This window comes from Tamandua tetradactyla, chromosome 16 (genome assembly GCF_023851605.1).
Source record: "Tamandua tetradactyla isolate mTamTet1 chromosome 16, mTamTet1.pri, whole genome shotgun sequence".
In the NCBI taxonomy this organism is placed as follows: domain Eukaryota; kingdom Metazoa; phylum Chordata; class Mammalia; order Pilosa; family Myrmecophagidae; genus Tamandua; species Tamandua tetradactyla.
The window spans coordinates 22,469,383-22,486,696 of NC_135342.1; the positions used below are offsets into that span (position 1 = coordinate 22,469,383).

General features: G+C 53.0%; 2 protein-coding genes across 6 annotated transcripts in view; both read right to left on the reverse strand.

Moving 5' to 3' along the window:
- Positions 1-878: 878 nt before the first annotated feature.
- Positions 879-12,763, reverse strand: CCDC97 (coiled-coil domain containing 97). Its single transcript, XM_077131775.1, has 5 exons — positions 10,557-12,763; positions 6,975-7,430; positions 5,364-5,642; positions 4,790-4,919; positions 879-3,023 (listed from the first exon to the last, which is right to left on the reverse strand). The coding sequence occupies exons 1-5, from the start codon at positions 10,600-10,602 to the stop codon at positions 2,903-2,905; spliced, it is 1,032 nt and encodes a 343-aa protein (XP_076987890.1). The 5' UTR covers positions 10,603-12,763; the 3' UTR covers positions 879-2,902.
- Positions 12,764-12,929: 166 nt separating this feature from the next.
- The window catches only part of HNRNPUL1 (heterogeneous nuclear ribonucleoprotein U like 1), a 32,604-nt gene continuing 28,219 nt past the window's right edge, over positions 12,930-17,314 (reverse strand). For all 5 annotated transcript variants that reach the window (XM_077131773.1, XM_077131771.1, XM_077131769.1 and 2 more), the window contains exons 13-15: positions 16,124-16,413; positions 14,697-14,888; positions 12,930-14,151 (exon numbers count right to left, since the gene is read on the reverse strand). In XM_077131773.1, coding sequence (XP_076987888.1) covers positions 14,035-14,151; positions 14,697-14,888; positions 16,124-16,413 — 599 coding nt within the window. In that variant the 3' untranslated portion in view covers positions 12,930-14,034. The remainder of the gene's footprint in view (positions 14,152-14,696; positions 14,889-16,123; positions 16,414-17,314) is intronic.

Here is a 17,314-nt window from a genome sequence, read left to right on the forward strand (position 1 = left end):
TCCTGGCTCCTAGGGGCTACCAGTGAAGCTCTGGTCCCATCTGGACCTCCCCGGGATTTGGGAGACAGAGGAGGGAGCAGAGACTGAGATGGAGGCTGGTGGTGAGGGAGCAAAGAGAGGGAAAAGAAAAAATGGGGGTGAGGAGGGGCGCAGGAGGGGGGGAGGGGGGGCGCTCCAACGAAGAGATGGGGAAATAGGGTTACAGAGGCTGCATCAGACGCTCCGGGGCTGAGGTGGAGAGAATGATAAAAGAGAGAGAAGAGGGGAAGAGGAACAGGAGAAATGAGGAAGAGACAAGAGCTCAGAAAGGGGCACAAGGAAAAGTGATAAGATGGAGACAGAGGGAAAAGAGTGACACACAGAGGAGGAAGCAAGCACATGGGGTGAAGCAGTGAGAAAGGGCAGCGAGGGGCAGGCGGAGTGTGGAGACGGGCACAGAGAGGAGAGGGACGAGGGAAGGAAACCAGGGAGGCGGTTTCAGCTTTGTCAGGGGGAATGTCAGACACAGAGATGTCAGACACGGCGGGGGTGGGCTGAGGCGGCGCCAGATGCCCAGGAAGGGTCTCCAGCCGGCCCTCCCGCCCTGACTCAGCCCCTCCACCCACCCCAACCCCAGAACTGGGGACAGGAGAGTGGTATTACCGCGGGGGCTGCACCTTCACCTCAGCTGCGCTGGGGCTGTGCCCAGGGCTTGTCATGCCCTCTCCCGCCGCCCTCGGTTCTTCCTGTCTCCCCATCTAATCCCTGTCCCTGTGATGGCCCCACCTCTGTCTCAGCTATAGACGCTCACGTCTGCATCTGACTAACCCTAATTCTGACTCAACTGCTGTCTCTCTCATCATTTTGTTTTTACTATGACACTTGTGTATGGCAAAATATATCGCAAACAAATTTAATGATCAAATCATAGATTGGCCAAAAATGTGCATACCACCACAGGCTGACCCCTATAAATAGCAGAGAGCTCTGACAAATGGATGGCATGAACTCAGGGGTCCTGCTGGCCCTTTTCCCCCTAGATGGTGGGACAGCAATCCCTGACAGCGACAGCAACTATGGCTCAGAGCAACCAACGAGGCCCTGGGCCCAGGGGTATTAGCTGCCCATGACATCTCATTCTTCTAGAATCATTCCACCTGACAAAGTTTGTCTGTATGTTCGTCCTGCTCCCTCTGTCCAGCTCCAGGTGGTCCCTGCACGGGGGTTTCTAGGGCCTGTGTGGCTCTGGACCAGGGGGCGATTGCAGCTTCACTTGATGGCATGCGATCCTCAGCAAGAAACAGGTCCCTCCCGGGCCTCCCTCAACCCATCTGTGAAATGGGGCAATGGGTGCTTCCTTGCAGGGGACTGGTATAGGAGGCAACGGCAGGCACAGTAATAGCAGCTGGAATTATTTAAGTTCCCCCACCCAGCATCCCTCTGCTGCATTCTGCTGTGTCTGGCTGATCCTGCCTGACCCAGAGGCTCACCCCTCACCCCGGTGTGGTCCTGGGAGCTCCCCTCACTCTGGGCTGCGTGCCTGAGGTTGCGGTTTGATGGTCCTTCAGGCTTAGCCAGGGTAGGATGCCACCATTCCGTTTCCTAGGAGGGGTCCCCAGGCCCCACCTCTGACCTTGGGACCCCCAGTGGCTGGTGTCTTTTCCGTGTGCGTCTTCTGGGAGCATAAGCGGGTGTGGGGCATGGGAAGGTGGGCCGCCCGGGTTCTCACAGGCAGCCGGCAGCTGAGTCACCAGGCGGCCATCTGGCTCCCATTAGCCCAGGCAGTGGGGGGCTCCATGCGGCGGGCCCTGTGGCCTGCTTGGGGCAGGGACGCTGGGGCAGGCCACGTGTGGGGGATGACTCAGGACCCATGATAACAGCCTGTGCATATTTGGGGAGTGTAAACAGAAGAGGGAGGCAGAGGAAGTGAAGGAAGGAAAAAACTGTCGCTGGTGGGGTTGAGATGGGATAGCTCCTCCTGTGCTCTCCTCTCCACTCAGGTGGGCTCTGTCCACCCCCCGCAAGCCTAGGTCCCAAGGTTGAGGTGGAAGCTGGCAGCCCCAGGTCTCCCTGTCCATGGGGAGCTACACCATTCAGCAGTCGGGGGTGGGGTAGGCAGGGGGGCACAGAGGGCCCAAAGCTAGCCACATGGAGTCGGGGGCTGTAACCCATAGAGATAAAGGCTGAGACAGACAGGTACAGAGACAGAGAGAGATGGACCTGTGTGGGCATAAGAGACAACAATCCCAGCAGAAGGGACAACAATCCCAGAGAGAGGAGATGGGAAATGTCAGAGGCGAGGAGGTGCCGGGAGCAGGACAGGGACACAGGGAGAGGTGGAGACCAAGGGGAGAGCAGAGAGCTGCCCTGGGGCCCAGTGTCAGTCCCAGCCCTTACTCAGGTACTGGGTTCAACCCGGCCAGCTCCAGCCATGAAGGGCCCCACTGGCCTGGACCAAGGGGATGTTCATGCTGGATCCTGCTGTGTGGGCAAAGCCCAAGGCACAGAGAAAGGGGGAGACAGAGAGGGCCAGACACATGGAGAGAGGGAGAGAGAAAGGCAGAGGCAAACAGATGGGGGGGGGGGGGAAGCAGTGAGATAAAACAAGAGACAGAACAGAGGGAGCAAGAGACAGAAAGGGAGGGAGAGAAAGACCAAAAGAGAGAAAATGACAAAGAGAAACAGAGACAGCAAGAAATACAGAGGCAGGGGACAGGGAGAGAGAAGGGGGGAAGGGGAAGGAGATGTAGGGAACCCCAGAAACAGGTGGAGGAGATGAGATGAGTCCCAGAGCCAGTGAGGCTGGTGGCAGTGTGGTGGTGGGGCTGGGGATGCCCTGGTGTCCCCTTAGAGACAGTCACTGAGCCGGCTGTGATCAGCAGCCTTGTTGAGGCAGGGGCAGGGTGGGAGGGTGACGGGGGCCTCAATCCCCATCCAGGTCTGGGCTGGGTGCATCCTCGGGCTCCTCCTCGTCGAAGTAGCGCTCCTCCTCATCTCGTGCCACGATGTCCAGGTTGTCAAAGTCGGGGTTGTTGTCCACGGAGCTGCAAGGGGAAGGGGCCATCAGGGCCTGGGTCTTCCCCGGGCCCCAACTGGACCAGGTCAGGTCAAAGGGGTTAGGGACCCTAGGGTCATACAGTGGCAGCTACAGGCCCAAGGTGACCCTCGGAGGGGTTGTTTAGCCTCTGGGCTTAAAATTAAAAAGATAACATTTTACAAATCAAAGATTTTACTTAAACATCTGGATTTCTGGTTCCTGTTTAAAAGCTCGGAGCTGTAGCGACACTTGGGCCCAGAGTGCCCTGGAGGTTCTCATCCTGGCGGTCCTGGCCCCCAGGGGACAGGTGGCAGTGTGTGGAGTCGTCCTGACTGTAGCCGCCAGTACCTAGTGGGTGGAGGGCACACCGGACGCCCTGACAAGGAGAAGGATCCGGCCCAAAGGTAAAGGGTGCAACAGTGAGGAAGCCCCGTCTTGAGGCACAAGGAAGCCATCTGAAAAAGTGAGGGCGCCCCAGTTTTGCTCCGAGGCACCTCTGTAGCCCTGCCCTGCACCCCCTAACGGCTGCATTCAGGTCCTGATCCGGGCACCTGCCGCCCCGCGGCCAGGCACACTTCCCACAGAAACTGACATGGCCTGCCCCTCACTTCTTGCAGGTCTCCGCCCCAGTGTTCTCTCAGAAAGGCCTTCCCTGACCACTCTCCCCGCTTCCCAGATTTAGTTCTCGTCATTGCCCCAACACCACTAGGTACCACCTAAGTCTCTGTCTTCCTCAGCAAACAGGGACCCTTTTAGGGCAGGGAACCCTTTTGTGGGTTTTGCTCCTTAGTAACAGTAGATGCTCAACTCATGTTGGCTGAATGCTTGGAGGGATGTGCCAGCATCTGCTGTCTTCTGAGCAGGACCAGTGGCAGTGCTGCTCCCTGCTGCTCACACCAGGCCTGACTTCCTCATGGGTTTCCTGGCTGCGGACAGAGGCACCCACCTGCTGAAGTTCCCTCTGTGCAGGGACAACCCCCTGGCGTGTGGGATCGAGGCTCTGTGAGGCTTGGCCCAAGCTGGAAGTGGATCGGTCAGATTTGATTCTAGGGTTGGGGGTGGTGGATGGATGGACCCCAGTTTGAGCCAGCAAAGTTCTGGTCACCACCGAGAGCTGGCTGTGACCTGGGTACTGTGGCAGTGGAGGTCACAACCCTCATTTTACTACTGAGCCCCCGAGGGTCTGAGTAGGGGAGGGGCTAGATTTGAAGCCAGTGCTCCTGCTGCCGGGGCCCCCAAGGCAAAGATGCCTCCATTTACAAAGCCATCTGCCTGCCTTTGGCTCTGATACCTTCCTCCCTCAATGGTAAAATCCTTTTCCAAAGTAGGTGTGTCACCCCCTGGGGTTATACTGGAGAGATATGACCACTGGAACTGCAGGGCATGTACTGTGGCCCTACTCCGTGCCAGATACTGACACAGCCAGGTACTACTTCCTACAGCCTGAGGTCCAGGGTCCTAGGGAAAAATTTAGGATGCTCGGGGAACATTTGCAGGGCTTGGGTGATGGCCAAGCAGAATGGAAGTATTCTAATATTTTATCAATACTGAGTTAGGGGTCAGCCCTGCTCATTGCCCACCTTACAGACAGGACGACTGGGCTGGAGGGCCAAACCAGCTTCCTGCTTTGGAATTGTGAGATTTGAAACTCCAGGGCCCATGTCCTGGGGTTGTTCCGGGGCCTTCTGGCACCACGAAGGGAAGCCCTCTGCGGATATGCACGGGCCAAGGGGCACAGGGCTGGGGCTGGGGCTGGGGAGGGGCTGGGAGCACCTGTAGTCGAAGTCCCCATCCTTGCCATCCAGGAAGCGCTGGTGCATCCGGCTGGTGAACTCTTCCCGCAGGATCAGTCTCTCCTCCGAGTCGGGGACCCAGGCCTCCGAGTCTTGGCCGGGCCCCTTGTCTGTGGAGGGAGTCACCCACCAGGTGGGAATGAGGGGTGCACTAGTGCAGGCACTGAACCCACGTTCATTTGAGGCTGCTTCTGGTGGCTCTGAGGACAGAGCAGCGACTGAGAAAGCCCCGTTGCCTGCCTCCTTGGCGCACATGTTGATCATGTGGCATGACGTGTAGTGCTTTAGAGAAGGAGGGTGGCGTAACAGGGTCAGGCCTGAAGGACGGAGGGCGGTAAGGAGGGGCAAAGGGAAGGTACTCCTGGCAGAAGGGATGACAGATGCAAAGGCCTGGAGATACCTCTGAGAGGGCATACAGGGCTGGAGGGCCAGGCAGGGGAGGGATGAACATCTGATCTCGCAGGTTGGGTGCTTAGCCTGATGCCTGAAGTGGGGGAAGACAGGCCCGGGGTGGGGTATCTGAAAACGGGGCACCTTGCGCTACTGGCTCTCACCTTCCTCATCGCTGTCCTCCTCCTCTTCCTCTTCCTCCAAGCAGGCCTCCTCCTCCTCTTGCTGCTGGAGCAGCCGCTGCTGCAGCTCACGCTCCTGGTAGGACTGAAGCAGCAGGTCGGAGAGTGGGCAGGCAGGGGAGCTAGGAGAGCCCGGCCTCGGGGGCTGATGGGTCGGGGTGCGGGCGCTGAGCTCCTCCTGGGTTAGGTACTGCCCAATGTACTGCTCATACAGCAGCGGGGCCCGGAACCGCATCTGCTCATCACTGAAGTACTCGCCCCCTGCAAGAGGGGAGACGGGACGCAAGGGGTTCAGGGGAGGACTGGGGGTGGGGGTCATGTCTGAGCAGACATGGCTCCATGGGCCTGGGCCTTGCGAGTCCAAGCACGTGTATGTGATCACTCTCACAGGAACACGTGTGCACTCACGTGCAAGTGACTTTTTTTTGGAAAAAGTATGCACAGATCCTGAGGCTATGTGGTCATGGGGGAACAGCCACACCCAGATCTCTCCTCAGAGCGGGTCCCTCAGGTGGGCCTGGCTTCCCCTTCCATGAAACCTGGGTCCTTCACTTCTCCCCTGGTTGCCTACGCCTGCAGGAATGGCTCCATTGCTCAGATGACAGTTAAACCCACTCTGGGTAACCCCCACAGCTCCGAGCCCTGCCTTCCAAGCCCAGGACAAAAGAGGCCCTGAGGTCCCCTGACCTGGGGTCTCTGCCTGGAATCCTGGCCTCTTCAACACCAAGTCCTGCTCTGCTACCTTGCCATGGCCTCCATTTTGCCCTCTCCTCACTCCCATCTCTGTTTCTAGGATATTCTTTTTCCCTCCCCCCTCTGACTGTCACCTCCTCCCTCTGGGTTTCAGCTTCTCTCCTTCTCCCCCCTTCATCCCTGTCTCTCTGTCTCCACCCACCTGTCTTTTACCTGCTTCCTTGCTTTCTGTCAACTCACCCCACCGCATTCATTCACTGACCCCACACACACATTTTCTTCTCCTCTGTCCCCTGCCTGCCCTGTGTCTCACTCCTTTTGTATCCATCTCTCCTTTTGTACCCATCTCTCACAGCCAGTGTGTCTTCCCCCCAGTAGAGTCCCAACTTGCTCCCCACCACATTGCCCTTCCCTTTTAACTTTGGAAAGATGCTTTTAATTAGGCCATGGACAAAAAGGTGCCAATGTTTCCCTGTGCAGCATTCACATGTGTCCTGTTCAAGGGGCTTTTCTGTCACCACGTGCCCCCTTGGTTTCTTTCAACACCTCCATATATGGTCCTCACAATAACCACTTATCACAACGCTGTGTACCGCACAAGCCCTGCTGTCCTCACAATAACCACTTATCACAACGCTGTGTACCGCACAAGCCCTGCTGTCCTCGACTGAATCCTGACCCCTCCATCTATCGGGGCCCTTCTTTCCTGTTTGTCTCTACATTACTCTACCCCTCATTTCCCATCTCTCTTAGTCTCTCTCTGTGTCTCTCTCTTTGTCCTGAAACTCATCTCCCAGGATCTGTCTCTGTGGTTCTGCTCTTGTTCCTCACTATCTCTGCCTTGGTCTCCCCCCCGCTCCCTCCCCATCTCTGCCCTTCCTCACCCATCTGCCCCCACACCTTGGATGAGCTCCCGCAGGGCAGCGTAGCGCCGGTTTCGCAGGCGGGTGCGCAGGGTGCGGGGGCGGGCCGAGCCCTGCCGGGCCACCTCGGCACAGTAGAAGTCTGCACGGTGGTCGCCCCGCAGGTGGCCGAAGCAGGCCAGGTGCTCCTCGCGGAGGCCTGTGCGGAAGCGCTCCAGGAACACCAGTGGCTTCTCGTGGTACAGCTGACGCAGGATGGCCACCTTCTCCCCCTCTGTCAGGTCAGGCTCGCCCTGCTGCTGGCTGCACACGGGCAGGCGGCTGGCGGCCACGGCGTGCAGCATGGCATTCACCGCCACCTCCGCGTCCCTGGGGAGGCTGTTGTCTAGGGCCCCTGGTGCTCCCTCTGCCGCTTCCACCCGGTTCTGGGATCTGGGTGGGACTGGTGTCCAGCTCAGCTCCCCCCAGTGCCCAGGACTGGGCTTTGTGCAGCCTGTGGGAAGAGGGGATATTTGCTAGTCAGGGTGGGAGTAAGGGGAGGAAAAGGGACTGGGCTGGGGGACCGGATGGAAGCGGACGGGGTGCTCAGTCATTCACTCATACCACACTTGTTGAGCACCTGTTACCTTCTGGGCACTGTTCTGGGTCTTAGAGAAACCACAGTGAAAACAAGGGTGTGGGGTCAATGCCTCTGCCTTCAACGAGCTGAAGTTTTAGCAAGGGACACAGACAATTAACAATGTAATTACTGAAAACATGTAGTGTGTTAGGTGGTTCCAAGAACAATAATGAAAAATAAAGAGGGGTGTGTGTGCAGTTTTAAGTGGGACAGCCCGAGAATGTCTTGCCAAAAAAGTGACATTAGAGTAGAGACTAAAGCCTGAATGTGGTAAGGGATTGAGCCCATGAGATTTCCAGGGGAGAATTTTCCAGGCAGAGGGAACAGCAGTGCAGAGTGAGGTGGACTTACTTGGCCTCCTACTACCTCACCCACTGATTCACTCATGTTTTTGCCTTTTCACTTGTTCACAAGATGATGAATACATTTATTCTTTCTTGCTCTTCCACACGTTCATTCTTGCACTCTCCAGCAACTCTGACTCTGTGTGAGGCCCTAAACTGAGTAATACTGAAGACCTATGGGATGAATTCAGTCTGGCTCCTGACCTCGGGGAGTGCCCAATCAGATGGGGGGAGACAGGCAAGGCCAAAGATGACACAGGGAATGATAACGGGCAAATGAGGGCTGGGCAAACTTCGGTGAGAGCTGTTTCCTGAAAGTGGTGGGACATGAAGCAAGACTGCAGCAAGTGGGAAATAAGTGAAGACAAAGTATAGACAAGTCCTTTAGGTGGCTTAGCGGGGATGGGGAGGAGAAAGGAGGTGATGGTTACATGTAAAACCTGTGGATTCCAGGGAGGATTTTAATCATCAAGGCAAGAGAAGATTTGAGTTGGACCAAGGCAGGGGCTGTGGAGGAAGGAGAGAGAGAAGGGTGGGGGTTAGAAAGATGCTCAGAAGCCCAAAGGGATAAGCCATGGGGCTGAAGGGTGGGGAGGGGAGGGCGTCATCCAGGATGAGGTCAGAGCTCTGGTCTGGGAAATGGTCAGATTATCCCCAAGACAGCAATATGCATTAGGAGCAGATTTCAGGGGAGATGCTGAGGCCAGTTTGGGACATGAAGATGTGATGGGTCCAAGAGACATCCCAGGGGAGGCACCCAGGAGACAGCAGGTGCAGGAGTCTGTTGTTCAGGAAAGAAGTGCTGGTCTGGGAGTTGTGAGAGCCAAGACAGGGACGAAAGCTGAGGGAAGTAAAGAGGCCCCAGAGTGTGTGGTGTGTGTGTGTGTATGATGAGAAGATGGGGTAGGAAATAATAGTGAATGGACTAAAGGAAGAAGCTGCAGCAGGCTAAAAAAATGCTCCCCCAAAGATATCCACATCCTGATCCTGGGAACCTGTGACTATTATTCATTTATCTATTTGCATGGATAGGCACCGGGAATTGAACCTAGGTCTCCCACATGGCAGGAAAGAATTCTGCCACTGAGCCACTGTTGCACTGCCCTGACTGTTATTTTTTATGGGAAAGAGAGGGTCTCTGAAGATGTGTTTAAAGTAAGGATCTTGAGATGGGGAGATGAGGATCAACCAGGTAGGCTCTAATGCAATTTTATCTGTGTTCTTATGAAAGAGAGAATGAGGGAGATTTGGACACAACACAGAGAGGAGAAGTCAGTGTGAACATGGAGGCAGAGACTGGAGTGATGCAGCAACAAACCAAGGAATGCTGACAGCTATCAGAAGCTGGAAAGGCAAGAAAAGAGATTCTTCTTGAGGGAGTGTGTAGCCAAGTTGACACCTTGATTTAGGCTCACTGATACCGACTTCGGATTTCTGGTCTCCAGAACAATGAGAGAATAACTTTCTGTTGTTTTAAGTCACTCAGTGTGTGGCAGTTTGTTTCTGCAGTCACAGGAAACTAAAACAGAGGCTGAGAAGGGGAAATGTGAGAGATGAGAGAAATGAGGAGTGGCACTTCAGGAAGAAAGAGAAAACTTACAAGATGGGTGGTGGGGACAACAGCACTGAATTCTCCAAGTAATCTAGTAAGAAAAGAACTGAATAGGGACAATGAGGTTCAAGTATATGGAGGAAGGTCATTATTTGGAGACACTAACCAGAGCAGTTTCTGAGGGTAAAAGGCAGATTGCAGTAGGTGGGAGGAGAGGAATAGGGGGAAAGAAGTGTAGGTAACTCTTTGGCAAAGATAGTTGGCATCTGGAAGGCAGCATGGGGTCAAGGAAAAGAATTTTTTTAGGTGAAAATTTTGTTTCCCGAGGAAAATTTAAAACATACACAAAGGGAGAGAGTACAATGACATTTCTGCCCCTTCCACATACCCATTATTCACTTTCAATAATAAATCAGTGGTGTTTTAGCCAACCTCCCAATCACACTTCACTTTACATTGGATTACTTTGAAGTAACAGGATGGAATTTTAAGATGGGTATAACACAAGCATTTTGGAGTCAGAGAAGAAGGCATCAGGAGAAACAGAGATTGAATATACAAGAGAGAGAGATGGCCAGGGAGAGCACAGAAATAGACTAAGGACCCTGGGGAGGCAGATGGGATTGTGAGCTTTGCGAGGAGGAGGGTTGAAGTGAGATGGGGAGCCATCCATCTGAGATAGGTATAGTTTGCATGGGACCAGAGGAGGGTCAGCCTGCAACAGTGGAAAGGTTAGCCTGCGGCAAGGGAAGGCTCAGTCTAGCATAGGAAAGGACACAACTTGGGAAGAAGGGTTAGCCTGGGACAGAGGGAAAATTAGCCAGGGACAAGGGAGAGGTTGAGGTTAAGCAGAGAGCCTGATAAGGAAATAAGTTGACCTGGGACATGGAGAGGGTTGGCCTGGAAATGGGAATAGGTTAATTTCGGGGAAGAGGGGCAGGGAGGGGAAAGAGGTCAGCCTGCGACGAGAGGGCTTAACCTGGAAACAGTGGTGAAGGGGGTAGCTAAGGCTGAGGGCAGGCGCTTCCCTATAAAGAGTTCTCGTTGGCGTTCCCGGGGATCCATTTCTCAGTGACACCGGAGCCCGCGCGGCCGGGGCCTCACCCTCATCGGGTTCCCTCGCCGCCGCCGTGGTCACCACAGTCTCCATCCTGAGTCTCTCTGAATTGTCAACCGCCGCAGCAGGTTCCGCACGCTGACCTCGACCCCACGCCCCCGGCAGCTTCTTCCTTCTGAGCACGCCCCGGGGGCCGGGTGCTCCGCGGTGTCCCCGCACCAAGGTTCCGGACCGTAGGCGGACCGCCTATGCGCATGCGTGCCTCCTTCAGGTCCCGGAAGAAAAGGGGCGCAGGAGTCCCAAAGGCCTCTCAGGTTCCCTTTAATGAATTGCTACAAAATTGATCAATCAGGAAGGACGTGGGCTGTAGTTCTCTTGTTCACTGCTGTGAGCTCACCGTCCGGCATATAGGCCTGGGGCAGAGTATGCCGGCGTGTCTGATTTTGGTATGGATAATTTAGTCGACCTCCAGGACCCCGAGCTGCCACACCCTCAGAATCTGTGTTCCGATTTAGATCTGTCTATTCCCTTCATTCCTTCATCTCCTGGACGCCTGTCATTACATCCAGTCTCTGGCATGGGATGGGCGATGAAATTAGAGGTGACAGGAGGGGATCTGCAGATGTGGAGAGGCAGCCTTGGTCTAGGCTGCCTAGGGATGGTAGCGACCCACGTTCGGGCATGTTACCAACAGAGCAGACACTGACCGGTGACTACCCTGAGTGGCTGAGGCTGTGATGGACCCAAAGGCTAAGGGAAGCCAAGGAAGGTGCCTGCTCCAATCTGGAGGAAAGTCTTTCTGGAAGGACGGGACATAGGAGCTGAAACCTAAAGGATGAGCAGAATTTAGGCTAAGAGAATTAAGAGATAGGGAAGGCTCTCAGAGGCTGGAGGTTGAGCTAGGCAGACTGCAGGCTTGAGCAGTTCTGGGAGTTCCAAGTATAATCAGGGAATAGGTAAGATATTCTAACCTGAAGGCCATTATTAGGCTGCAAAGGATTTAAGAACTATCAAGCCTTGTTCCAAAATCCCACGTGCATTTTCCAGGGTGGAGTTTCATGACATTTAGAAATTCCAAAAGGGATTTGTAACCCCCTCCCCAACCAGGATATAAGAACCACTGATTTGAAGTCCAGAGGGAGAGCAGTGAGAGGTGAAGCCATCAGGGATCAGGCCATGTGTTGCCTCAAGCTGCATTAAGTAGCTTGAGTTTCTTTATCCTGAGAGAAAGTGGGCAAGCGGTATGGGTGTGGGTCAGGAAAGAGGTAAGGGAGTTCTATGAGGAGGCTGATGCAGTAATCCAGAGACTATGATGAGGAGCAGAAGCAGAGAACTTCACATTGTCCTCCCACATTAGGATTTGAAGATGAGAAGTGGAGGAAGTTCCAATATGCCACACTGGAATGAGTAGGAACCAGTTAGAAGTGTTACCAAGAGAGGCCAGCAGAGGGTGCTGTTGCCCCATGCATGAACCGACAGAGAGGTGCCTTAACTAAACTAGAGAACTTGAAGCACACTCAGCGGGCTTTCAATGAGTCATGGAAGTGGGTACCCGAGGGTCTCTCAGCCCATAGCCACCATGCCTGGCCCTAACATCCTGATGCTACATCTGACCTCAAGGATAACTGACTTCCCTCCTTTTTGGATGTAGCCTGTGTCTCCTTCACAAAACTCTGTGAACCTACAAGGGTAGGGATTGGGACTAACCTGGCTACTCTTGTGCCCCAGTATGGTACTTTGCAGAGGGCCAAGAACACATTCTTACTCTGGCTCACTCCACTTTTTTTCAATCTCAAGGCCCTCCCTCGCCCACAATCTCAGATTTCCAAAGCTCTGACCACTCAGTGCTGTTACTACCCTGCCTGTGGACTGAGAATCCCATGAGGGTAAGGGAATGCCTTGGTCATGCCATGTCTCCAGCACTTCTCAGAATGTCTAAGGTTGACCAGAGGGGAGCAGGGAGGAACTGTCTTAAATCCAGTGCACAGACCAGGCCTGAGGTGGATGGCCAATCAGTACACAGGGATGACCCTGAACAAGCCAGTTCTGTCTCCATCCATCTGGTCCCTCTCCCTGGGTCTAGGGACTTGCTCCCACTTTCTACTCTAACATCCCCCGAGGAACTTGGGGTTCGGTCAATCAAACTGTGAGAGATAAGGAACTAAAAAGAATCATTTTAGAAATGAACTAGTGGATTTTAAACCAGGGACCCCAGGAGGCTAAAGGGGACATCTCTAGCACCAAAATTGTGGTTAGGAACAAAGCCCTCACTGTTTGTTCAATAAACCAGTAAATAATTTCCCCTTGAAAAGGCCCCCACCCTAATTAAAGGCCAATTGCAGTAACACTTCAGGGTTTCAACCCTGCTTCCTTCCTGCTAGGAGATGCCATCTCATTTATTGAAAGAAAATAAAACAAAACAGGGCAAGACATATTTCTTAATAAGTGCAGTTTGTTAAAATTCTGTTAAAACATGGGCCAGGGGGAAGTAAAAATAATCAGAGGATCACGGTAGGAAAGTTTGAGGTCTAGGACTTGGGAGACTTCTGGGAAGAGGCAGTGGGAGAAACCTCATTTTCTGGAGAGAAGGAACCCCCTCACCACCCCCACCTTCCCTCTTACCCGCTAATCCCACCAGAAACTACCAGAACACCTGGAATAAAAGGTTTCAAGTTCAATAGTCACGCTCTCTCCAAATACAAAAAGCAGTTACAATTCAACTCAACACAGAAGCTTGTGTGCAAAGTTACGGGGAACTGAGACATCGTATAAAAAGTTAGGTTAAAGATGATTTTGTTTTTGGGTGTTTTGTTTTGTTTCGAGGGTGTGGCTCTTCCTCGGTCACCTGAACTCAGCAAAGAAATGGTTATCTTGATGAAATATCAACAGCTGACCCACAGTAAAAACCGACAAATTCTAAAAATTAAAAAAAAAAAGCATAATTACCAAAAAAGGTCACTGCTTCCTCCCTCCACATTTTGCTTTTTTAAACTCGTGGTTTTTTTTTTTTTTTTTTTTTTTCCCATTTTCTTAAAGTTTTGATTTTTTTTTTTAATCCTGAAAAGTAGACAGTAAAACAGCTCCTGGAAGAATTTACAACAAACTGCATGAGGGGCTGGGAAGCTGAGGGGCTGGAGCAGAGCTGGGACGAATGGATAAGGAAGGGGTCCTCTCCTCTCAGTCACTGTATGTAGCCTCACCATGTGACCAAGGGAGAGGGAGGGATTCTTTAGTCAAAAAGGAAGAACTGGGGAAGGGAAAGAGCAAATAGGAGGTGGGGGGACAAACAGAAAATAAAAGGTCATTGTTGCCTATTTGAATCCAGAGAGAAATGCCTGGCCCTCTGTGGGGAGAAGAAGCCCCTTGGAGGAGAGGCAGAGGGCTGGAGGGAGGCTGGGTAGGGAGGCAGCCCGGGGATGACCCCATCCCCCAGCACCACAGGACCCGGTGGGAGTAGAGTGGGCCAAGGTAGGCGCTGGTAGAGGAAGCTGGTGGGAGCTTCTGGGGGACTCTGGGGCGCCTTGGCTACTGTGTGCTCGTGCCACCCTGTGTACTCCCGGAGTAGCTCCCGTAGTCGTAGTTCCCGTAGTATGGCGGCCATTGGCCCTGGTTCTGATAGTACTGGTTCCATTGCTGGGCATACTGAGGAGAGAAACCCAGAAGGAGTTCAGACTCAAACTCAGAGAGTCCTTTGTCCATCCCCACCCTCAGCTCCTCCCATCCCCACCCTCATGCGGAGTACAGGAATGGCAGATGACACATGGGTGCCTTAAGTGACAGATAAATCAAGGCACCAGAAGAGGATGTAACTGACTTGGCGCACATGAGTGGGCAGTAAGGGACTGAAGCCCAAGTCTCCTGGCTTGTCAACCTAGCACCATTTGAGGTAAAGTCAGATATATCCAAAATATTCAATAACCAGTATGGCAGCCCAGATGCCAACCAATCTGAATGGGCACTGGTCATGGTGCTCAAGCAGAAACTTGGAAGTCCTGTTATGCCCGACATGACCCCTTTGCTTGCTGGGCTGTAGCCACTAGCTCAGAAGTGTTCATCGAATGGCATTGCTGTACCAGCTGGGTGCAAGGCCAGAGGCCAGCAAGATACCCATCTTTTTAAAGAATACACACCCCAGCATGGTTCCTAAAAATCCCTTCATCCCATCAGCTTCCAGGTTTGGCACCTACCTGCTGATACTGGTTATAGCTGGGTTGAGGATAGGTCTGTGCAGTGGGTGGTGGTGGTGGGGTATAAGGGGCTGGGTTGTAGCCGCCGTAGCTCCCATAGTTGTAGGCAGGTGGTGGTGGAGGTGGAGGTGGTGGGGCTGTGTAGCTCTGGCTGTAAGCTCCCTGGTTGTAGGGTGGCTGGCTGTAACTCGGCTGGAAAGAAGTAAAAAAACAGGGCTCTGTGAATTAGCAAGTTCATAGCTGGGACAGAAGGGTCTTCATAAGCAGCTGGCCCACAAAGGAACTTCCCTAGTAGAGGTTGTTTTAGGGCTGAGAAGGAGGTAGAGTCAGCTCAGTCACTTGGTAAGCAAAGCACAGAGATGGAGGGTAAGCCCTTAATTCCAGCTCAGAGACCTTGGGGGCAAGGCACATGGCATCTCTTGAAATCTGTTTATATTTTTTTTTGTAAAATGAGAAGCACAACAGAATTAGCCCCTTTGGAGTGTCTCACACATTCATCAAGTTCATGCATACAAAATCTCTTAGCACAAAGCCTGTCTGTGGGCACTCGGCAATGATCTCCTGAGAAAAACAGTTCTGGCAATTTTCTAAGTGCTTCCCATGTCCAGGATGCAACACCAACTGATCCTATCAACTCTGTGAGTTAGGTTCCATTATTAGCCCCATTTGACAGAGAAGGAAACTGAGGCTCAGGGAGGTGAAATATCACTGGGTCAGGATCACACAGCTGTGGGATGGTGGAGTCGGGACTCAGTGATCCAGATTTCTAGTCCCATAGCCTGTGCTTGCAACCACTAGGCTATGGGGCACCCAAGCTCACAACAAACCTCGGAAATGAGTTCTATTAACAACTGTAGTTTCTGAGATGGGGAAAACGGGGCCCAGAGGCAAAGATGTTTGTCTAAGGTCACAAAACCAGGACTCTGTGGGCCTAGAGTCTAAGTTAGAACAGAACTGAAACCATCTCTTTCTGTATTGTGGCAGCCGCTCCCAAACCTGGCATACAGCTGTGTAGGAAATGGTTGTTTTTATAAACAAAGACTGCCTGTATTTTGTACCAGAAACCAGTTGTTGACTCTCCAAGCACTGGAATAGAGCCTAAGACTGCTCAGGAGAGGACTTCTCAGGGCCGACGGCAAGTCCTCCACTGGAGTCTATTACCCAGCCTTGGGACCTTTGGGTAGGCCCTTGTCTTCTCCTTGGGCTTGGTTTCCACAAGGGATCAGCCCCTCCATCCAGTCTGGAGGGGACTTGGGACTGCCTAGGAGCCATCCTGGTCAAGCGTACTGCCAGGGAGAAACGGCAGGGAAGGAGGGGAAGTGTGGAGGGCTGCACCTACGTTAGTGATTTCCCCTAGTCCCACATCCTCTCACTGGCTCGGGCTAATGCACGTGTGTGCATACACACAGAAACACACACTTTCTCACCTGTGGAGGGCTATAGCTGCTGACGGTGGGGGTGCTGGTATTGGCGCTGGAGCCAGGGATGTTGCTGTTCTTGCTGTAGCTGCTGGCTCCCGGGGGATTCCGAGCAGGGCTGTAGCTGGGGGGTGGTGGTGGCTGCTGTGGTGGTGGTTGTGGTGGCGGTGGCTGCTGTGGTGGCGGTTGCTGCTGGGGTGTCCGGTTGTAGCTGCCTCGGTTGTGGGAGTTGTTGTTATCCCGGCTATTGTTACCCCAGCGGTTCTGGTTGTAGCCACCCCCCCCACTGCGGTTGAAACCTGCATTAGAGAGACCCAAATGATGAGAGGTCCTATCCTTCTCAACTTACCCTCAGGAAATAAGGCTGCCTCAGGGACTGTTATGTCATCAGTATGGCCAGGCACAGAGCAGAAGCTCAGTTAGTGAACAAACAAAGCACCCGCCTCTGGACTTCTTACGACCCTCAGTGGGCTCCCCTATCCCAGCCCCTGGGTCATCACTGTCTACTGACAGGCTTGTCTTCCCCACTGTACTGTGACTCCCCTGCTTTCTACTTTTTCCCCAAAATTTCAATAGCTGTTGAACAAATTAGAAAGAAATAGGGATGCTAAGCATTGAACAAGTCAGATCCAGGCCTCTTCTGGCTTGGCCAATTAGACTAACCACTGAGCATATGTGTCACTTTTTTTTCAGGATCATGACTGGTTCCTAAGTACTATCCTAAGTACTTAGTTCCTAAGTACTATCCAGTACTATCCTGTGGGCCAGACTGACACAGAACAGGGCTCAAGACCTGCTTGTTAAATCAGTAAACAAGCACTTCAGAGACTGCAGAATTTAATGATTAAGAACTCGAGTTTTAGGTCACTTGAGGCTCAGTGCTGAATTTAGTTGGGCAATCTTGGACCAAGTAACCTCTCTAAGCCTGTTTTCCTATTGGTTCTAAAAACAAACAAGCAGGGCGGGCCGCGGTGGCTCAGCGGGCAAGAGTGCTTGCCTGCCGTGCCGGAGGACCCCGGTTCGATTCCCGGCCCCAGCCCATGTAAAAAACAAACAAACAAACAAAATATAATAAAACAAGAAAATGTTTAAAAATGTTTCCCTTTCTTCCTCCCTTCCTTCCTTCTCTGTCTTTCCTTCCTTTCCTCCCTCTCTCTTTAAAAAAAAAAAAAACAAACAAGCAAGCAAACAAAAAGTCTG

Excerpts from the sequence above, each read along its gene's own strand:
- CCDC97 (XM_077131775.1), bottom strand. The coding sequence starts at position 10,602 with ATGGAGACTGTGGTGACCACGGCGGCGGCGAGGGAACCCGATGAGG. Across the intron at positions 7,431-10,556 it reads GGCGAGGGAACCCGATGAGG|GCTGCACAAAGCCCAGTCCT; the intron begins GTGAGGCCCCGG and ends CTCTTCCCACAG. Across the intron at positions 3,024-4,789 it reads GATGGGGACTTCGACTACAG|CTCCGTGGACAACAACCCCG; the intron begins GTGCTCCCAGCC and ends TTCCCCTTGCAG.